The sequence below is a fragment of the Pantherophis guttatus genome, chromosome 3 (assembly GCF_059756535.1).
Source record: "Pantherophis guttatus breed Tessera chromosome 3, ASM5975653v1, whole genome shotgun sequence".
NCBI lineage: Eukaryota > Metazoa > Chordata > Lepidosauria > Squamata > Colubridae > Pantherophis > Pantherophis guttatus.
In genome coordinates this window covers 119,299,927-119,322,950 of record NC_142065.1, presented here as the reverse complement: position 1 = coordinate 119,322,950, position 23,024 = coordinate 119,299,927, and the positions used below count along the sequence as shown (strand labels likewise).

At 42.6% G+C, this 23,024-nt stretch overlaps 2 protein-coding genes across 16 annotated transcripts in view; one reads left to right on the top strand and one right to left on the bottom strand.

Moving 5' to 3' along the window:
- The window catches only part of LOC117662300 (histidine--tRNA ligase, cytoplasmic-like), a 48,979-nt gene extending 34,533 nt beyond the window's left edge, over positions 1–14,446 (bottom strand). The window contains exons 1-4 of one of the 14 annotated variants that reach the window (XM_034411636.2): positions 14,184–14,446; positions 12,738–12,955; positions 5,974–6,057; positions 4,682–4,801 (exon numbers count right to left, since the gene is read on the bottom strand). In XM_034411636.2, the coding sequence (XP_034267527.1) occupies positions 4,682–4,801; positions 5,974–6,057; positions 12,738–12,839 (306 nt within the window). In that variant the 5' untranslated portion in view covers positions 12,840–12,955; positions 14,184–14,446. Of the gene's footprint in view, positions 1–4,675; positions 4,802–5,973; positions 6,058–12,737; positions 12,956–13,270 lie in introns of all 14 variants that reach the window. The other 13 variants (XM_087891217.1, XM_034411629.2, XM_034411633.2 and 10 more) reach the window with 13 other exon arrangements.
- The window catches only part of ZMAT2 (zinc finger matrin-type 2), a 114,681-nt gene continuing 105,985 nt past the window's right edge, over positions 14,329–23,024 (top strand). The window contains exon 1 of one of the 2 annotated variants that reach the window (XM_034411639.3): positions 14,329–14,449. In XM_034411639.3, the coding sequence (XP_034267530.1) occupies positions 14,432–14,449 (18 nt within the window). In that variant the 5' untranslated portion in view covers positions 14,329–14,431. Of the gene's footprint in view, positions 14,883–23,024 lie in introns of both variants that reach the window. The other variant, XM_034411638.3, reaches the window with a different exon arrangement.

Here is a 23,024-nt window from a genome sequence, read left to right as displayed (position 1 = left end):
AGGCTTCATCCAAACTGCACCCCAAAGAAATTTCTTCAGGTTCCCTCTGAAACCCAGAAGAATCTATCAGGCGTCTGTGGTCGATTAAATAAGTAGGCCCAGACTCCCTGCAATGGACAGCAATACTAGAGAACTCCAGGCAACCGATAAGATGGACATGACAAGGGACAGATGTTGATCCTGACCAGCTCATATCGCCACTCTGCTGACACAAAAGTCAGGTCTCACATGTGACATTTGGTGGGTGTTAAGCCCTCAATGATCTGGATCAGGCACCTGGTGGCCATTAATTTCCCAAGACACTTCAATCTTGCGTTCCTCATAACCATAGTCATGTTCCCCAGCACCATTTTGCAGGTGAACACCTGTTTTGCGCTGCTGTAACCAGACAGCAAGAACAGTGAATTCTTTCCTCTTTTTTGTCTAAATTTATAATATTATATATTAGAGGAATTAAACTGATGATTCTAATTATATTAGAGAGAAAATGGCCAAAACATTTATTTCTTTTAGAATTAGAAATAATTTAGAAATAATTTATTTCTCTAAGAAATGAGTTGCTACCTTAGTAAAACTGTAATTTAGGATCAAATTACAACTTGGAAGAAAATGAAGATGAATTATAGTAGGATACTAGAATGAGGCGCTTGTAATTATGGCATCCAGCCACAAGTAGGGACATCATACTTACTTGTTACTTTGTTAGAAATGATAGATTATTTTTTTTTATTGCAAAAAAAAAAAAAAAAAGATAGATTATTAATAGTCTAGTACAGTGATGGTTAACCTTTTTGCCGTCGTGTGCCAAAAGCAGAGGGAGTGTGAGGGGCTCGCGTGCGCGTGTGCCCAACCCATAATTCAATGTGCCCCGGGCTGTTTCCAGCCTCTGGGGGTGGTGGGGAAGGCCGTTTTCACTCTCCCCAGGCTTCTAGAAAGCGGGCCTTCCTCATCCCCCCGGAGGCCCTCCAGAGGCCGGAAGGCACGAAAATCAGCTGGTCGGCGAGTACATGCGCACTGCAGCTGAGTTAGGGCAACGCTCGCGTGCCCAATATGGCTCTGCATGCCACCTGTGCCATAGGTTCGCCATCACGGGTCTAGTACAATCTCATTAATTTTTGGTTAAAATTATTTTTTTTCCTATGGATCTGGCTGTAAGAGAAATTATCTTTTCTTAAAAAAAAAAAAAAAAAAGGCTATTAGCAAACTCTATTAGCAAACCCTTGCTAATGTCTCTCTATTCCGTTTTGAAAAAGCCAGGAGTCACCTTAAGCAACATACATAGGATACTGATTTCCAAATGAATCTACTGTATTTTTCAGAGTATAAGACGCACCTTTTCCCCCCCAAAAGAGAGTGAAAATCTGGGTGCATCTTATACTCCAAATGTAGCCCCACCCAGCTTCTCAAACAGAGGTTTCAGAGACTGAAAAAAGCATCAGAAACAAAGCTTCAAAAAGAAGCCCCCAAACAGAGCTTCAGAAAAGAAGCCCCCAAACAGAGCTTCAGAGGCTTTTTTTCTGAAGCTGTTTTGGAGGCTTTCAGAGGCAGGAAAAAAAGTTTTTTCTGAAACAGAGTTTCAGAAGTTTCAGAGGCAGAAAAAAAAGCAAAAAAAAAAAAGCAAGGCACGGAGCTCACAACCAAGGAACCTGTTGCTAAAATTCACCTCTGGGAACAGCTGATTGGGGGTATTCCGGGAAGTCCGGAATACCCGGGCCAACCAGCTTTTTTCTTATTTTCCTCTCCAAAAACTAAGGTGCATCTTATACTCCGGTGCGTCTTATACTCTGAAAAATACAGTAGTTAAATATCCAACCCCACATTCCATGTTTGTTTCATAAGATCAAATGCCATCATCCTATCTTTTCTCCATTCCAAAATCAAAATTTCACAGGTTTTCGCCTTGGCCAGTCTCAATGCACTATCCTCTGCGGTATTGTGTCAGTATTATAAAAATATCCCTCTACATCAGTGGTTCTCAACCTGTGGTCTGCAGACATGGGGGGCGGGGGGGGGGCTCAATGTTGTCACAGGGGGTCTGCAAAGGCTTGAAATGATTTAAATCTTGCGTTACATCTTGATGGTCCATGGCCACAAAAGGTATTTAAAGGGTGTCCGTAGTGAAGAAAAAGTTGAGAATCATTGCTCTATCTATATCATATTATGCCCATGTGGGAAGAGCTTCATGGAATCCCATAGTCACATGCTCCTCTTTTACTCTCTTTACAAAGAATCTTGGATGACATTAATCTCATTTGGAAGAAATATCCTGGCAGAGAGTATTTATCTTCTTCCATTTTAAAATGACTCTAATGAATCTTCAGGTTGCTTGAATCTGTCTATTTGTCCCACACGCATGCATAGCTGAATAATATTATTTATATAAATAGCTGCTATATGTATTATTATTTTTTAATAATAATTTCATTATATTTTAAAGTAACGTTATGTATCCTAATGCTTACTTTTGCAGGTAGTCTTCAACTTAGGACCATTCATTTAATAATGGTTTGAAGTTATAATAAATTGTATGTTTTTTATTGTTATTTACCTCCCTAAAAGATTTCAGTTGAATTGTACAGCTTATACATTATATTAAAGTTGGAAAAAAATCTGAAATGATTTATCTTGGTCTGATTGTTTTTTATATTATAAAAACCTGGCATTTTAACAAGGTATGTAGATTTTTTATATCCACTGTATGTCTATATGTACAAGTAGTTCTTGACTTACAACCACAATTGGGGCCAAAATCTCGGTTGTTGAGCAAAGCAGTTATTAAACAAAATGCCCATATTACTGCTTTGCTCAATGACTGCAAATCTAGGCACTCCTGGCTGTAGCTGTTAAGTGATCTCATGGGTTGTTAAGCAGATGGAGCAAAAGAGGTAGTTGGCTCGCAAATGTTCCTGTAGCCTGCTTGGAGCCCTCGTGCATGGAAGGGAGGGGAGGGGAAATTCTTCAGTAGGCTGTAGGAATGGAGCTGAAATCCTGAAGATTTCTGCTCCTTTCTTGCATCCCCTTTAGCTCCTCTTTGAATGCAACCTTTCTTGCCGGCTTCTGATTGACTTCCTGGAGAAGCCCGCAGAAATGATTGCAAATAAGGATCACATATTTGTTGAGTGCTTGGCTTCCAGTTGCAAATGTGAGCCAGTTGACAAATGTCTGAAATGTCGGGGGAATGTGTGTATTTCATATATATTATGTTGTCTGGCTCTAAAGCCATGAATAAGATTAAAAACATTTTCCTCAAACAAAGTGAAGTACCAAAGACCAGCAAGAAGGATATGAAACAAATACACATTTTGGGAAGTACCAAATAAGTCAAATTTAAACAATCTGCAACTTACGACCACAACTGAGCCCAAAATTTATGTTGCTAAGTGAGAAACTTGTGAGTTTTGCCCCATTTAATTTTTCTTGCCACATTTGTTAAGTAAATCACTGCAGTTTTTAAATAAACAGCATGGTTGTTAAGTGAATCTGGCTTCCCCATTGACTTTGCTTGTCAGAAAGTCGCAAAAGATGGTCACATGACTCCTGGATACTGCAACCATCATAAATACAAACCAGTTGTTAAGCATCCGAATGTTGTCAAATATCCAAATGTAAATCATGTGACCATGGAAATGCTGCAATTATCATAAATGTGAAAAATGGTCATAAGTACGTTTTTTCAGTGCCACTGTAACTTTGAAAGATCACTAAATGAACTGTTGTAAATCAAGTACTACCGGTGTTTAACAGGTTGAAGAAAAATACGGTTTATAAAAGTAACCCAGTTATGAAAAAGGACAGAATGTGCTTAGAAAAAATACTTCCTGATGAAATAATTATATGAAATAATTTTTAGTTGGATAATTTATAATTCAAGATTTAAGCACTAAATTACCAGTCAAGATATAGTACTATAATGTATCATATTATGATATATTTTCATATATGACAACTTCCGTTGTGGAAGAGATGCTATTGCACAGTGATCTGTTTGAAATACATGGCTATAGTTACTATTTTTATTGCAAAACACACAGTATTGCTGTCATAAATTGATACTAAACATTTTATTATGACTTTATCCTTAGGAATAAAATTTATTTGGCTTACATTCATCTTTTTTAGTTCTTTAACACCTCACGTTATATTTGGAAAGGATAAATCTATCTTAGGGTATGCTGGAAATATTTCCTAGTATTATCCTAATCAAACCTGATGATTTTCATGTACTCCCAACATTATGATTCTACTTGTAAAATACATAGCTTAAAAAATATTTTGATGAAAATAAGGGACACTGTAGAATTTAAAGTGTTAAGGACCACTGCAACAAAGAATCATAAAATTGGATCAGTTATGTGATTGGTCTGCTTTACAACTGTCACAACTTATGACTGTAAAGGGCAGGCTCCATTACAGTCATAACTCAAGGTCTACCAGTATAAGGACACTACAGAACAAATACATTTCCATTTAAGAAACTATCCTATCTCCAGTTCTAAATTTCATTATTTGAAACAAAGTAGCAGCATAACCAATGAATTCAACAAAACAAAACAAAACCATCCTTCCTTCCTCCTCACCCATCACCATGTTTAATTAATTAAAATTAAAAAAGCTGTTTTATTCCAAAGAAATAGGCTACAAAAACCTTATAAGCAACAGCAAAATTATTACTTACTCTCACCTTTAGCTCAAACACAGGAGTGTCTATTGTTACTGCTCCATGACGCTTGAAACAACTAATTATGGTGCTGAAGATTTTTTCACGGAGAGCCATTTGCTTTGGGCTAAAATCCCTGGTACCCTAGGAGTTCAAGGCAAGGCAAAGAGGTTAGAATAGGGGTGTCAAACCTAATTTCATTGAGGGCCGCATCAGCATTATTGCCGGGGAGAGCGTGGCTGGGTGGTCATGGTCACCGTCGACTGGTGGGTATGGCCAGCTCAACATTGCTTGCGTTGGGGGCCGCCTGTGGGGGACTGGGCAGGCCTGTAGGGGATCCAGGTGTCTCCGGCGGAGGGGGGGGTGGGACCAGGGTTGGTGCTGGGGCGTGATCCATCAGAGGAGCAAAGACAGATGGTGGTGTTGTGGTGAGGCAGCTCAGCTGGTCGCTGTCACTGCCAGCCGCAGTCCCTGTGCACTCGGCCCCAGGCTGTCATGAGTGGAGCAGCAAGTAGAAGGCTTGTCCCACATGTATAGCAGAGCTGGAAAACGAGGTTGGCCAGCGAGGGCGCCACCCCCACCCCGCCCCAGCGGCACTGACAGCAGGTGGAGGTAGAGGTGCACAAGCAAAGACAGATGGTGGGACAGAGCAGGTGGATGGTCAGCCACCCAGCGGGCTGGATCACATACCTCCCCCCCGCACCTCTGCCTCTGCTTGGAGGGCTGGCCCAACTGTCACAGCCTCCCATCCCAACCTGTGCTGCGCGAGCTGAAGAGCCCCTGAGTGCGCCAGTTGAGGGGCTGGTGGGCTTCTGCTGTTGGACATTGTCGTTCCCTGCACGCTCATTGCCTCCTATATGCACGCTGGGGGAGTGTCCAGCTTGGATGGGCCATGGTCGGGGCAGCAGGGGCTGCTCCCTTGCTGTCTCTGGGGTAGCACAGTGGGCCAAATCTGGGTCCATCACGGGCTATATTCTGCCCGCAGGGCTTGTATTTGATATGTCTGGTTAGCACATGAACATGTCTGGAAGAGAGGATAAAACTGAAAAAGCAGAATGTGTGTGGGCATGTATTTATATATGTATATATGCATGTATATATACACGTATCTCTCTGTGCTTCTATATATGTGTACACACATATATTTCTATCTATGTACACATACATACGTACACACACAAAACTTATGCGGAAAGATGCAAGTTCATTTAAAGTGCATTTATTCCACTGAACAGAGTATCAGTGCTAATTCCAAGAAACCCTGGAGAGGAAAATAACACAGTAGATCCAGAAAGGTTACCACCATGCAGCATTACCTTGGGAACTTTGAGAATCAGGTTTCTTTTTGAGGCACCAGCATTCTGCTGGTGCGATAACTGTTTTTCTGCATCTTCAGTAACCTGTGAAAGAGCAGAGTAATACAAACATGATGTAGAAAACAAATAGCATTGATCTTCTAGTCCGTGTTATTGTCATAAAATTCAACTTGTAAAACACAGAATAAAAGAACTTCTGCACTTTCAATGATTATTCTGATTCTGTGTGGTATATTGGTTATGTTTAGTATTGGCATGAGTATGGAGATGGGAGACAGCTTCTTGTTGTCCATAAGCTAGGCAAACTCACTGCATGAATTTCTCTCAGCCATTATCTCAGAGCCTACTCAGGAGAATATCTCTTCCATTTTTTAAAAAGACAAAACTTTACAGTGCTAAGATATGTATTAATAAAATTGGCATATGATATTATACTTAATGTAAATATTGTTAACAAGCCCTCCTAAACATGTTGAAGTAACTTTGTAATACTAATTCAGATGATTGTCCAACTAGTCCAGGTTTATGTGATTAAAGAACTCCACATGTAATCTAGCAAAGTGATTTTTCCCAATCTAGCTATCTGGCATCTTTTAAATTGAAAGTAATAAATAAAACAAAGCCCATAATTTAGCATCTACAGATTAAGAAAGGGCTGCATATAATAATGGATGGAGAGGAGGCGTGGCTAGTGTCACAGCAAGACGACATGCTCCTGGGGGGCTCCCGAGGAAGCTGTTGATAACTCCGTTGCTGGGTGGTCTCTAGGGATCGAAGCTGTTTTGTAGGGATGGTGAGCAAGGGGAGCACATTCCGATGATCTCAGAAAATCCGCAAATTCCCTGATTGATCCGGAAAAAGCTCCCTGACAACTGAGAAGGTGGCCATTGCAAGTCGCTACGAAGCTGGGGCAGTCACAGCAAGAACGTGGAGGCGGAAGAAGGTATGATTGGTCTGGGTGAGACTTGTATTCTTTTGAAACCTTTTTAAAGAACCCCCTTGAAAGAACCGAGGAGAAGAGAGGGTGGCTTAAAAGGAGGAGGTGGAATTGGACTTTTCCTTCCACCTTTGGAAGAACAGCTGCGAGAAAGCGGGTGGAGCCAAAAGAAAGTTAAACTAAAAATTGGCTTAGAAAGAGCTGTTTGAAGAGCAAAGTCAGAAAACCGGACTAGATATTTTAATTTTCAAAATGGGGAATAACAACCAAGCTAAAAGTGACTATAAAAACTCCTTTTTTTAAAGGGAAAAAAACTTTCTTCTTTTCTCTCTCTCTCTCTCTCTTTTTTTTGGTCTTCCCATTTAACTGAACTGAGCAACAGTGCCATCCAGAGGCAATAGTGAAAATTGAAAAACATTAGAGCAAGGATGAGATGTGACCTTGGAGCCTGTGAATTAAATTGATAAGAAGTTGTTTAGATTGTCAGAGAGCGGAGCACTGGGAGCTTTGTTGTTGTTTTTCATCTGAATAGTGCAGCTCTTGGAACTTGAAAGGCGAAATAACAGAAACGGGCCAACGTGAAACTCTTTTTTCTTTTTTAGCTGACACTTTGAAATAAGGCTTTTATTTTTCTTTCTTTTTAAGTGGCTATTATCTGTTCTTCTATTTCTCCTATTTATATCTTTTTGCCGCCATATGGTAACGTTGTGAATTTTTCTTTTGGAATAACTGGAATTTGGGGGCCTGAGAGGTTGATTTGGATTATAAATTTTATTTTTCCTCTCTCTGAGGTAATTTGGATTAAGGTAAGAAAAACCTGAAGAAAAGAAGCAAGAAAAACTCTGAGATTTGGATTTGGATTACAAAGCTTTTTGGCTTCTCGTTTCTTTTTTGTCACCACTCTGGTTTTCTATTTTTCTATTTGTTTTTTATTTCATTGCGTTTTGCTTTTTTTTTCCTCTTGTTTTTTGGCAGGCCTATACTTGGACATAAATTGCTTGGAAATACAACGAGCTATATTTGGTGGATTACAAATATCAAGACATTACAAGATGAAGAAAACAACATCAGCATTGTCCTCAGTGTCATCCTCTGCAACTTCTAGCCCTGCTGGTCAAAGAACATTAGATTCTATGGCACAAGAAGAAAAAACCAATGCTATGCAATTAGAATTAAAGAATATGATACAAGTTCTTCATGAAAACTTGAAGGAAAGAATAGGCAAATCAAATGAGTGAATGGAGAAAGTAGAAGGAGAATTTAAAAATGTTCAAGGGATTATGGAGAAAAATGAGCAAAGAATGCAAAAATTAAAAGAAAAAGCCTAATTAACAGAAAAAAGAGTGGGAGAGCTGGATTATACACTAACAGCAGCAGACAGAAACAAAGAGAAGACAATTATCTCCTTAGAAATGGATCGAGCAGATTATCTGCGATTTCAGAACGTGGAAGAGAAAGGGGAAAATTTACCAGAGATAATGGCAGATTTGTTGGCGGAAGCAATGGAGGAAACCAAGGAAAGAATTTTGAATGACATTGATGAAATATTTAGAGTGCATACAAAATACACAATGAGAAATAACCTACCTAGAGGTGCATGTTAGATTTATCAAGAAAGCAATAAAAACAGAGATTTTACAGAGTATAGGAAACATTCCTATGAAGTACAAGGGCAGAGAAATAGTAGTGTTAAAACAAATACCAAGAAGAATTAGAGACCTGAGAAGAGAGTATCAATTCTTGGCAAAATGTTTAATTAAAAAAGGAATAAATTTTAGATGGCTGATACCCGAAGGAGCGTTGGTGACTTGGCAGGAGCAAAGACACAGACTAGACTCGATAGAGAAGGCAGAACAATTTTATGATCAATACTTGGGACCTCAAGAGGAGGAGAGACTGAGAAGAGAGAGAGAGATACCAGAAGAACTCAGGGAAGAGAGAGACAAACAACAAAAAGAAGCTGTTCAAGATTGGAAATAGCATTATGAGAAGGAGCAAGGGCATAGGAACCAAGAGAGCCAAGAGAAATAAGGACAACTAGAGCAACAAAATTCACATATAAGTAAAACATGGAAGAAGAAATAAAATTAACAACAATTACTATAAATGGACTGAATTCGGCAATAAAAAGGAAAAGAACTTTTAATAAATTGGAAAAATTAAAACTGGACATAATTTGTTCACATCAAAAAACAATATAAAGTTTTTGGAATATCCCAAAATGGGGAAACTATATGGTTCGCTTACACATTGAAGTAAGAGAGACGTTGTATTGTATATTAAGGAGGCAATAAAGGCCAAACCAATTTTGATGGATAATGAAGGGAGGATATTAATGGTGGAGGTAAGGATGAACTATAAATAAATACTTCTAGTGGCAATATACGCACCAAATGATAACCAAGAAGATTTCTATGGTAAATTATACAGGAAAATAATAGAATTGGAGTATGAAAACATGTATAGTAGGTGATTTCAATGCAATTGTGGATGTGGACTTGGACTATAAAACGAAAAAGATTAATAAGAAAGCTAGGAAAACACTTCCAAAACCCTTTTTCAAAATGGTGGAAGAATTAGGTATTCAAGATGCATGACAAGGAAGATTTCCAGAGAAAAGTCAATATACATTTTACTCAAATAGACATATGACTTGGTCCAAAATTGATATGTGGATGTCAGACAATTTATTATCTAATATACAAGAAATAAATATTGAAACAAGCACATGGACAGATCATAATTCAATGAATATTATATGGAAGGGACAAAAAAAGAAATTAAGATGGAAATTGAATCAAACAATTATAAACGAAAAAGAATTTTTACAGCATATGGAAAAGGAGTTGGTTTTCTTTTTTTAAGAGAATAGAATAGAAAAGAAAAAACTTCATTACAAAATGTATGGGACATAGCCAAAGCATATATCAGAGGACTGGCAATAACATACGTAGGAAAGAGAAATAAAAAGAAAAGACAAGCTCAAAAAAACCTATCATGTTTCCCTGAAAATAAGACCCTGTCTTATATTTTTTGAACCCCGAAATAAGGGTTTGGCCATATTATCGGGGGGGGGGGTGTCTTATTATTTTGGGGGTGCAGGAGACAGCAAGTATGACAGCACAACAGAGCCGCTTGTCAACTATTCGCTGGGGCAACTAAAGGTGGGAATCTCCCCAGCGTTCTTGGCACTTCCCCGCCTCCCATCCATCCATCCATCCCCCTCGCCTGCAAACTCCCGCCCCACTCCCATCTCTCTGCTGGGCGACCCCCGGCAGTCCCAGACGTCCAAAGCCTGCACCCGCCTGGCTCCCTTTTCCACAACACCCGGCCCTTTATCGAGGGGGGTGGCATGTGGGGCGGGAGAGAAGATGTGTGGAGCGAGACGGGGCTTGCTCCTCTTGCTGTCTCTTTCCCCCCCCCGCAAGGGGCCGGGGAGACGTGAGACACTCGTTTTACCTGCCTTGCAGCTCTGTCACGTGTCTCGCTGTTGTCTGCAGGCAAACACATAGGGTAAAACCAAATTTCTCGCGAGTTCGAGAAGTTTGATTGAACTCACGAGTTTTTTTTACCCTACGTGTTTGCCTGCAGACAACGGCGAGACACGCGATGGAGCTGCAAGGCAGGTAAGATGGCTCCGCACACCCCAATGGTACCTTAACAGCAGCCTGGCTTCTGCCCTTTCCCGCCGTGTCTTTGTCGAGGGGGATGGCAGGTAGGGCGGGAAAGAAGGGACATGCGTGGAGCGTGACGGGGCTCCTCTTGCAGTTTCTTCTCCCCCTCTCACCGGGCATGGCAGGGCTTCCTGCCCCAATTGGATGCAATTTGGGGGTGGCAGGTGGGGAGGGGTGGGGCTGGGGAGACATGAGACTCGTGTCTTACCTGCCTTGCAGCTGTCACGTGTCTTGCCGTTGTCTGCAGGCAAACACGTTGTAGGGTAAAACCAAACTTCTTGTGAGTTCGAGAAGTTTGATTGAACTCATGAGGTTTCTTTTACCCTACAACGTATTTGCCTGCAGACAACGGCAAGACACGCGATGGAGCTACAAGACAGGTAAGACACATTTCACGTCTCCCCAGCCCAACCTTTCCCCACTTGCCATCCCCAAATTGCATCCAATTTGGGCAGGGACAGGAAGCCCTGCCATGCCCAGCGAGAGGGAGATAAGAGACGGCATGATGAACGACCCGTCTTGCTTTATGCGTCTCGCTTCTCCCCCACACCCCTCAATAAAGAGCCACTGTGGAAAAGGGAGCCAGGTGGGCACAGGCTTTGGGCGTCTGGGGCTGCCAGGAGTCGCCCGGCGGAGAGACGGGAGCAGGGCGGGAGTTTGCAAGCAATCACTTCCCCTTTGCCTTCTCTCCCAAAAGTGCTCCTCAGGCGCAGCCACTTCTGCAGGAGACTCGCGCCTCGTGCCAGCCTTCCAAAGGGTATCATAGCAGCAGCTATCCACAATTTGTTAACCTTTATTTCGCCCCGACCCACATAGCCCAGTACGGTCGGGATGAAATAAGTGTAAAAAAATTGTGGATAGCTGCTGCTACAGTATCCTTCAGAAGGCCGCTGTGAGGCACATGGGGCGCATCACTTGGCCTCCTGCTGCAGAAGTGGCCGCAATCCATGGCAAAAATGGCCGTCCTTGCTGGAGGGCTTATTTTCGTGGGAGTGTTAGAAAAGGGGGAACTTAAAATGAAACAGGATTTGGAAAAGCAGGGGATTGATATGGTATGATATACACAACTGCAAATGCAATCTAGATATAAAAAAGATGCAAAATTATATGGTTTTCATATGGAACTGACAGAATTAGATAAGATATTAACAGGAACAGATGAAGGAATGATAAGAAAATTATATAGCTATTATCGAATTAGAAGAAGAAGAAGTTAAAGAAACAATGAAAGCATGGGCAAAAAACATTGGACATATGATAGAGCTAGATAAATGGCAGCAATTATTGGATAGAAATTATAAGATAACAATGTCTACTGCATTCAAGGAGAATTTGCACAAGATGTTTTATAGATGGCATTTTTCACCTGAAAGACCGGCAAAAATGTTTAAAGATAAATCAACTAAATGTTGGAAATGCCATCAGACACCGGGATTGGATGTGGTGGACATTGTAGAAGCAAAAAAATACTGGGCAAGAATTCGTATGTGATTGGAGAAGATGACGCAGCAGTATATTGATTTAAAACCTGAGATATTCCTGTTGGGGATTTTACCAGGGAATTATAGTAGATATTGTATACTTGATTATTCAGGTAATAACTGCGGCTAGAATTGTATTTGCACAGAATTGGAAAGGTGAAGAGATTCCTGCAGTTGAAAACGTGATTAAGAAAATATTGGAATGTGCAGAAATGAATAAATTAACACTCACAATTAAAGGGAAGGAAGAATCCGATTATTACAATATATGGGATTTATTTTATCAATGATTAGAGAATAAATATGAAAGTAATGTACAGTAAAGTTAAATAAGAGAAATGTTATAATAGATATGTTAAGTATTAATATTAATATAAGAGTAGATATAAATAATGAATATGGTGGTATGCTTTTACTGTTATGACACAAAAAATTTGTACCCAGACGACACACTGTTTAATAAATGATGGAATGTTTTGTATTAAAAGAAAATAAAAAATTAAAATAATAATGAAGGATAAATAAAAATATTATATAAATATTTTTCAATTCCAATATTTTCAATTGATTTAGTTCTCAGTTAATAGAGCCATAAATCAAAGTAATTCTAGAATTCTAAGTACATAAACAAATTATACTAAGGAGAATCAAGTACTGCTAAATGATACACACCTGATTTGAAAGATGACTGGAAAACAGACGTAGGATGTGAAACTGTTCAGGTAAGTGCTGGGTTCGAAAGGAAGCAGTTCTTAAAACAGTGATCCAGTGCATGTTGGAAAGTTTAGATAATTACATCAGCTGCTGTAGTGCATCATTAGTACATTATTAGTACATCAGATATATGAAGTATTGCCTTCATTTTAGCCAAAGGTGAGCAGAATTATTATCTATAAAGAATAAGACATGCAAAGAAAATGAATAAATCATATTGGCTTAATGTTTAATACTGCAGCAAAGATGCAACATAATTACAGAGCAAAATAAAGCCTGGGAGGCAACATTTACATTCATTGATCACACACATAACTTTTTGACTCTTCCACTATAGAGCTTAAGAGGTATACCGAATCTATTAGGAAGATTAGGTCAAGGTATGATTAGCATAAGAATCACACAATAAACTTTATGACACAGTACAGTTTAGGTCTGGTATAATTATCACTCTTACTGCCAATACTAAAGAGATGAGTAACTTAAAGTACCTAACTTCTTCGTTGCAGCCCACACAGCCTCTATTGATAAAAATTAAGGGCGGGATTTCCCGCCATTTTGAAGCAGGAAACACACTTTTAGACACAGGAAGAAAAAAGATCCATTGAAATTACCTCTCCAAAGAAAAATCATGCCCAGGGGCGTGCTAAATCCCACGAAATTTGCATCACTTCCTTGTTACAAGCTATGCCGATATAAAAGGATTGCTCACTTCTGCAGTAGCCGAATCTTACAAACGTTGTATAATGTTAATCAGATTAAGGAATCGAGCGAGGCAAGAATGGCTACTAACGCCCAAATGCGTTTTTTGAAAAGTTAAACTGCCGTTTCACAAAACGACAAAGGGCTGTGCAAGTAAAAGTTCTAAGCAAGCAAGAATTTCCTTACCATATCACCATTCTCTAAAGTTCCCATAAAGTGCACGAATTGTTCAAAGGAAATTTTCTAAACCAATGAGAAAGTCCCTCTCGAAGAAAAAAGCTTAGGTCAACTTCATAAGACGACAGTATATTCCTCACCGGAAGTAAATCGTTTTCATTTTCCCAGTCACAGATTTAAAATGATAAACCAGTTTTGCTCAACCTTGGAAAAGTTTAAGATAGGCAGATTTCAAAGCCCAGAATTCCCAGGAAGCATACTGGCTGGAGAATTCTGGGAGTTGAAGTCCCCCTATCTTTAAGTCACCAAAGTTGAGAAATACTGCAGTAAAGTAACCATTTCACCCACCCTGCTTCGGTCTTCTGACATACGTTTCTGTTTATTTTAAATTTAAAAACTTAAACTAAAAACTCGGTTTCTTCTAATGCTACAGAAATGACACGTGCCATGAACACGTGGACAAACACAATCGTTTGAAGGTTTGCAACTACTAGAGTCTATTTAAAGCATAAAGTAAAAGCAAACCGCGTAGCGCGCGTTCCTTCAGCTTCCAGGTTTAGACTTGAGAGTATCCGACCAGCAGAAAGGCGCTACCGGGGGCGGAGAAGCCCCTGGTCGCTTTGAAAAAAGGCCGGGGCCTACCTAACCTTCCTTCCCACTCCCCGGGTGCCTCTGCAGCCAGCAAGCCCTTCCGACGCCTCGGAGCCTGCCCTTCCCGAGCGCTGGGGTGGGGGTGAGGATCGTTTTCCGGCTTCCGACTCTTCAGAGGCAAGATGGCGTCGAGCAGTGGGGTAGGTGATCGGTTTGTGTTTTATTCCCCCAAAGAAGGGAAAATACAGTTTCTGTTCTTGCTCATTTGCTGAGAATCGTAACGCAAAGTTGGTAAGGCCTTCCGTATAATTTCATCGGCGGAGATCTGGAGCGCCTCCTGTTTTTGAGGAACGTAAGAAAAGGTCCGACTTCAACTCTTGATAGGTTTGGCTGTGTTCTCTCCGCATGTCTGTAGCTGGGACCCCGAGGAGCCTCTGTAGGCTTGGCCATAGTCACACCAGCATTTTGGGTGATACAGTAGCCTCACGGACGGAAATGGGGAACCTCCCAGGATAAGACGATAAGGTGATAGGTTTCTTCGTTAAAGGAGGAAAATAAAAGGTTTGCTCCTGTGGCATGCAGACTTCATGGTTGCATACTCACTCTTGGATCCTGACTCCACAGCATCTAAAGGTGGCGATTTCTTTAATTTTAAATTATTTTTGTGCAAACAACTTGATTTTATTGCTTATGAATCTCCTTTTATTGGATATCACTTTATATGTGTGGGAGAAAAGTAGGGTCCACAGGTTTATGTAAGGTCATTGGCAGTTTTATTTTTAGTTACTTTTCTGTTGATTTCAAGTATGACATTAGCCACATAGTGGGTTCACTTCTAATGATAGACATCCGCTTGAACAGTGCACTAAGCTAAAATTTTAAACCATATAGAGTAAATACAGGTAGTCCTCAATTGTTCACAACAGTACAGAAAAAAGTGACTTATGACAGTTTTTCCCACTTATGACCATTGCAGCATCCCCAGGGTCACATGATCAAAATTTGGATGCTTGTCAACTGTTATTTATGACAGTTGCAGTGTCCTGGGGTCATGTGATCGATAATAATAATAATAATAATAATAATAATAATAATAATAATAATAATTTTATTTCTATACCGCCCTTCTCCCGAAGGTCTCAGGGCGGTGTACAGCCAATTTAAAAACACAAGACAAAACAATGATTAAAAATTAAAATAATTAAATAGATTTGGCCCGGTTTAAAACCCCGAAAATTTAAAATACCCCAATTTAAAATTATTATGTTGATAGCCCGGCCTGGCGGAACAACAGGGTCTTCAGTGCGCAGTGAAACACCCGGAGGTTGGAGATCTTACGTATTTCTGGGGGCAGTTCATTCACAGGGCTGGGGCTCCCACAGAGAAGGCCCTCCCCCTGGGTGTCACCAGCCGACATAACTTGGCTGATGGCACCCTGAGGAGACCCTCTCTGTGGGAGCGAACTGGCCGGTGGGAGGCTATTGGTGGCAGAAGTCGGTCTCGAAGGTACCTGGGTCCTGTGCCATGGAGCGCTTTAAAGGTGATGACCAACACCTTGAATCGCACCTGGAAGACCACTGGGTCACCTTTTGTGACCTCCTGACAAACAAAGTCAATGGGGAAACCACATTCACTTAACAAACATGTTACTAACTTAAAACTACAGTGATTCACTTAGCAACTGTGGCAGGAAAAGCTATAAAATGGGGCAAAATCCATTTAACAGATGTTTCAGTTAGCAGCAAAAATTTTGGGGCTCAATTGTGGTCATAAATCAAGGACTACCTGTAAAGTTATAGAGAGTTGGCATATTGTATTAAGTAAGAAACAATGGTTTACAGATAACAGGAACTGGGTTCATACATTATGAAGCCACAGAAATATAAACTACATCAGGGGTCCCCAACCTTTTGGACCTCAGGGACCACCAAGTTCATAATTTTAAATCCCGCAGACCACTAATATGAATCCAGTGCGCCGCTTGCTGAAGCGCCTGGATTCCCAGTGACAGGATGGGGTCCTTCAGGCACTCTCCCTCTTCTTTCTTTCTCTCTCCTTCTCTCATTTTCTCTTTCTCTCTCCCCCCCTTTCTCTCTCTCCCACGCATTCTCTGATTCCCTCTCTGTCTCTTTCTTTTTCTCTCTTTCATTCTGTCTCTCTCTCATTCTGTCTCTCTCATTCTCTGATTCTCTCTCTCTCTCTCTTTCATTCTGTCTCTTTCTCTTTCTGTCTCATTCTCTCTTTCATTCTTTCTCTTTCTCTTTCATTCTCTCATTCTGTCTCTCATTCTCTCTTTTTCACTCTGTCTCTTCTCTTCATTCTCTGTCTCTGTGTGTGTCTCATTCTGATTCTCTCTCATTCTCTGATTCTGTCTCTTTCTCTCTCTCATTCTCTCATTCTGTCTCTCTCTTTTTTCTCCCCCTCTCTCATTCTCTTTCCCCCCTCTTTCTCTCTCTCTTTTATTGTCTTTCTCATTCTCTCTCTCCCCCTCTCTCTTTTTCTCTCTCTCATTCTCTTTCTCCCCCACTCATTCTCTCTCTCTTTCTCTGTCCCCACTCTCTCCTTTTCTCATTCTCTCTCTCTTTCATCCTCTCTCTCATTCTCTCTGTCTCTTTCTTTCTCTCTTTCTCTCTCATTCTCTCATTTTCTCTTTCTCTCCCCCCTCTTTTCTACTCATTATCTCTATGATTCCCTCTCTGTCTCTTTCTTTTTCTCTCTCTCATTCTCTCTCTCTCATTCTTTCATTCTGTCTCTTTCTCTCTCCCCTTCTTTCTCATTCTCTCTCTCTTTCATTCTCTCTCTCTCGTTCTGATTCTCTCTCTGATTCTCTGATTCTCTTTCCCTCTCCCATCTCATGGGCCGTCTCATGTGTCTTGGGGCTGATTGGAAGTCAAGCACCTCCCCGAGAGATCGAGGTGCGCGGAGCATCAACAAGGGCCGGAAGAATCGGCTGTGAGATCCAGCAAGAAACAAAGCTTCACTCTCACTCTGGAATATGGAGTGAATCTCCATCCCCCGTCCCTTTTCCTTGCCAGGCGAGGAGTGACTGGGAAGGGAGGGCAAGGGGCGGGGACAGCCACTGTTGGTTAGCCGACAGGAAGCTACAGCAGGGGGAAGAAACAGCCCGGGGTTGCCACCACCCATTGCTTCGGCCTGCCTGCGCCGCCCCCCCTTGCACCATTGCCTCATTCCGGCCGGCGAGGGCTGCGTTGCAAAGTTGCAAATTGCACAAACCTCCCTCTACAGCGGAGATTTACAGCCCCACCATGAGCTGCCTTGCCAGTCCCATATTCCAAAGCTCTAGTCACAGGACTGGCCATTGCTCATCCTGGAGCAGCTCCTCCACCCTGGTGCGCCGCAGACCACCAAAATTTTCTCGTGGACCATCAGTGGTCCACGGACCACCAGTTGGTGACTACTGAACTACATTATCATGTAGTCTATATGCAGTACCAAAAAGGTTGGAAAATAACATGAATAGGATCATTGTGTGCTCTCTGCTCATTTTATCTCAAAAAGGATATTGTAGAATGAAAAGACAAGAAAATACTAAGAAATTTGACTCATATTATTCAATAAGCAGTCTATTTCTAGATGGCACATGTATCTTTCTTAGGCTTATCAATGCATAATGGCCCTGCTTGTACACATGCAGACACCAAGAGCTATTTATGAAGGAGCCACATGAGCCTAGAACAACTACCTGCTTCATTGATGCAAAGAAATATGCTATGTGCATGCTTCTACACTTTGGGAAGCAATTCTTTCGAAGGATTTGAGCCACCCTAGTATAATACTGTAAGGGAATGTTATGGCTCAGTGGTTAAAGATGCTGAGCTTGTCAGCTGGAAAGCTGGCAGACTGGATTCAAGAGCTGAGCACTGCATGACGGGGTGAGCTCCCGTTCCTGCCACAGCTCCTGCCCACCTAGCAATTCAAAAGCATTGAAATGTGAATATATTAATAGGTACCACTGTTATCTTCAGTGGGAAGATAACAGCATTTTATTGCCTTTGGCGTATAGCCATGCTGGTCACATGACCATGGACCATGAAATGTCTTCGGAAAATGTTGGCTGAAATAGAAATGAGCACTGTGCCCTAGAGTTGGATGTGACTGGATAGAGAAACCTTTACCTTTCAGTATGGTACTGTATATGTGCGCACTTAAATCAGAACACTACCTCATTGACCTACCTCAAAGACGGGACCCAGAAAGGTGGGGATCCCGGAGTCGAGGGGGGAGTCAGAGTTTGTCCGGATAGTTCTTTGAACATCAATACTGTGGGTGGGAGGGATAGATATGGTGGGAGCAGAGGGCCATATCGAGTTAGGGGAGTGCGCACTCGCTGTTTACAAGTGGTGGCGCGCTCCGGCCCCCAAGGCTCCACCTGTTCCCCAGGTTGCACAGACCCTCAGGGCCCGGGCCTTCGGCTGATGTTGTGCAATGCCAGGTCCATAGTAAATAAAGCCCCCCTCGTTTGTGAACTTGTTCGTGAAGGGGGAGTGGACCTGGCAGGCATTACGGAGACCTGGTTGGGCCAGGAGGGGGGGTTTCCCCTCGTTGAAATGTGCCCACCAGGTTTCCACGCATTCCATCGGCCGAGGTCACAGGGCAGGGGCGGGAGGGGTAGCGATTATCATTAAAGAAGGTCTGAGACCGAGGGAGGCCACTGTTCCTCAGACGGCCGGCTGTGAGTCCCTCCTTGTGAAGTGGAGTCATGGGGTTCAGATGGGTTTGCTGATCACGTACCTGGCTCCCTGCCACGTGGCAGCAGCCCTGCCCGAGCTACTCAATGTTATCGCCGTGGTGGCGGTTGATACCCCCAGACTTATGGTCATGGGGGATTTCAACCTGCCGTCCGTGGGTGAGACGTCGGAGGTGGCTCAGGAGTTCATGGCTTCCATGACAGCTATGGACCTGACCCAGCTAATTCATGGCCCTGCCCACATGGGGAGGAAACATGCTGGACCTGGTTTTTGTCTCTGGACAGTGGTTGAATCATCTTGAGATAGGGGATATAGTCACCGAGTCCTTGTCATGGTCGGATCACTCTCTCCTTCGCCTTGACCTTCGAACCGCTGCACCCCGCCGCAGGGAGGCGGAGATGGTAAGATGGTTCTGCCCCAGGTGCCTGATGGAACCTGATAGGTTCCAGATGGAGCTTGGGCCATTCCCTGAGGCTCTGGCACACGCCTCAACTAGTGGCCGCCTGGGATAGGGTGGCCGCTGGAGCTCTGGATCGGGTTGTGCCTTTGCGGCCTCTGACCCGGCGCCGATCTCACCTGGCTCCTTGGTTTACCGAGAAGCTGAGGGAGATGAAGCACCGGAAAAGACGCCTAGAGAGTAGTTGGAGGGCCAGTCTTTTTGAATCCGACTGGACACTGGTAAGATCTCATATTAAGAATTATCTAGTGGCAATAAAAGCAGCAAAACATACATATTTTGCCGCTCTTATTGCGTCATCAGATAATCGCCCTGACGCCCTGTTTAGGGTGACCCGCTCCCTGCTCCACCAGGAAGCGCGGGAGGACCCCTTGGAGGGTAGAGCCAAGGATTTTGTTCAGTATCTGTATGACAAAATCACTCAGATTCGGGAAGGCCTGGACTCCGACTGGGTAGTGTCAGGGGGGATGACTGAGGCAGGTCTTGAGAATGTTATCTGGGATGAGTTTGATCCTATGACCCCTGACGACGTGGATAGGATTCTGGGTGGACTGAATGTGACCACATGTTTATTGGACCTGTGCCCCTCCTGGTTAGTGCTGGCTTCCCGGGAGGTGACACGAGTTGGCTCCAGGGGATTATAAATGCTTCATTGGGTGAGGGTGACTTCCCCACCGCCTTGAAAGAGGCGGTGGTGAGGCTTCTCCTCAAGAAGCCTTCTCTGGACCCGGCACTGTTGGCTAATTATCGTCCGGTCTCCAACCTTCGCTTTGTGGCGAAGGTTGTCGAGAGTGTGGTTGCGTGACAATTCCCCCAGCACTTGGATGAAACGACGTATCTGGATCCGTTCCAGTCGAGCTTCAGGCCTGGTTATAGCACGGAAACAGCATTGGTCGCGTTGGTTGATGATCTCTGGAGGGCTCGGGACAGGAGTTGCTCCTCTGTCCTGGTCCTATTAGACCTCTCAGCGGCTTTTGATACCATCGACCATGGTATCATGCTGCACCAGTTGGAAGAGTTAGGGGTGGGGGGCACTGTGTTGCAGTGGTTCTTCTTTCTCTCCGACAGGTGGCAGTCTGTGTTGGCAGGGGGGCAGAGGTCGACCCCGAGGCCCCTCATATGTGGGGTGCCACAAGGGTCAGTCCTCTCACCCCTTTTGTTCAACATTTATGTAAAGCCGCTGGGCGAGATCATCCGTGGTTTCGGGGTGACGTACCACCAGTACGCTGATGACACCCAGCTGTACATCTCCACCCCGGACCACCCCAATGATGCCCTTGAAGTGATGTCCCGGTGTCTGGAGGCTGTGCGGATCTGGATGGGGAGAAACAGGCTCAGGCTCAACCCATCCAAGACCGAGTGGCTGTGGTTTCTGATGTCCCGATATAGTCAGTTGATGCCATCGCTGACTATTGGCGAATCGCTGGCCCCCACGGAGAGGGCTCGCAACTTGGGCGTCCTCCTGGATTCACGGCTGTCTTTAGAAGAGCATTTGACGGCCATGACCAGGAGGGTTTTTCATCAGGTTCGCCTGATTCGCCAGTTGCGTCCCTTTCTGGATCGGGACTCCTTACACATAGTCACTCATGCCCTAGTCACTTCCCGCCTGGACTATTGCAACGCTCTCTACATGGGGCTCCCCTTGAGGAGCACCCGGAGGCTCCATCTGGCGCAGAGTGCGGCTGTGCAGGTGATTATGGGAGCGACATGGCGCTCCCATGTAACACCTCTCCTGCAGTGCAGTGCGAGCTGCACTGGCTCCCGGTGGTCTTCCGGGTGCGCTTCAAGGTTTTGGTTACCACCTTTAGAGCGCTCCATGGCTTAGGACCTGGCTACTTACGGGACCGCCTACTACCACAAATAGCCTCCCACCGCCTGGTATGCTCTCATAGAGAGGGCTCCTCTGGGTGCCGTCGGCCAAACAGTGTCGACTGGTTGCCCCCAGGGGGAGGCCAGTTTCCTACTGGGTTCAATTCAAAGTACTGGTAATATGACCGATAAGGTTCTACATAGCATGGGACTGGATTATTTGAGGGACTGCCTCTTCCAAAAGAGATAACACCCATCCCATCAGATCCTGGCAGGAAGGGCATGTTGCAGGTCCTATCCACAGAGGAATGTCATCTGATGAGATGCAGTACCCATCTTTTGGAACATCATTGCATCTGAGGTTAGATTGGCCTCAACTTTGCTGGTTTTGCTGGAAACATGGCTTTGTTATCTAGCCTAGGGATACTGTAACTATGGATAGTGAAATAGATGGCATATAAATTTAATAATATACAGCCTGCAAAGTTGGCTGTATTGCTAAGGAAATAGAGTATGCTATCCCATAGATTATTTGTAATGTTTTTTAATTATTTTTATTTGGTTTTACAGTTTTGTGTTTTAAGTTTGTATGCTGCTCAGAGTTCTGAATGTGAGATTGGCAGCTATATATGTTCATCAAATAAATATATATATCATAGTCCCTCTTATCTCTTGTGGTTAGTAAGCATGGTAATGGAATACAGCTAAAGTAATAATTTATGTGTTCAACCATAAGCTGGATAGCGATCGCTTGAGATCCTTTATAATAATAAAATATTTATCAAATTTATATGCTGCTTTTTGTGAAATAATACTTTAAGAAAATGTTAAAATTCATTTATTTTTTTAAAAAATGATTTAAAACAAACTTTAATTTAAAAGATCTTTAATTTTTATCTGATTCTGTAATTCATTGAAACAAAATATTTCATACTCTCAAAATCTTCACTTATTTGGAATGACAAAAATCTTGGAAAAGACTGAAGTAAAGCTGCCACTATTCAGTCCAGCAAGATTTCAGTGCCTTGTGATCAACAGATAACAAGTGATATATTCCATATTAACTTTATCTGTTGCCTGTGTTTTTGCTATGGAGTTGGAAAGGTACATGACTTTGGTGGAGCTGAAAATCATGACTTTTGACCACACCAGTGGTGAAAACGTTGAAAGTAGGCCGATTATACTTACCATAGATTTATTTTTCCTCCTAGTCGATATAGAGAATTGGATGAGATGCAAATTATATACTTCCTGAATCTGGGTGCACAATAAATGTTAATGCAGAAGTGAGATGGAAGAGTGAGCGTGCCGCTTGAGTGCTTGGCGACAGAGAAGTAGTGAATATAAAATATGTCCTCTGGCTATGAAGTACAGTTCATAGGGCTTCAAATTAAAGCATTCCAAGAGATGGCTATCCAGTTTCTGGTTGAATATATCCAAGGAAGGAGAATTCACTCCTACTTAGTGCTATAATCAAACAGTTTTTATTTGGAAGGTTTTGATAATGACTAAATGTCTATGGAGATTCTCAGTCATCCAGGTAATGGTTGAAAAAGCACCTTTGGGTTAATAATGACTAGAATCTCTCTTCTTACAACTTAAAGCCATTGTTCTCTATCCTTCATTATGGGATACAGATAGTCCTCATTTAAGCACAATTGGAACGGAACTCCCTTGCTAAGCAACGTTACCATTAAGCAAGACATGTGACTAATGGACTTACAACGTCACTTCTGCTGCTTAAGCTGTTCTTAAGCAAGACATCACAACTTGCAATTTTACTGCCAGCTTCTTTATTGA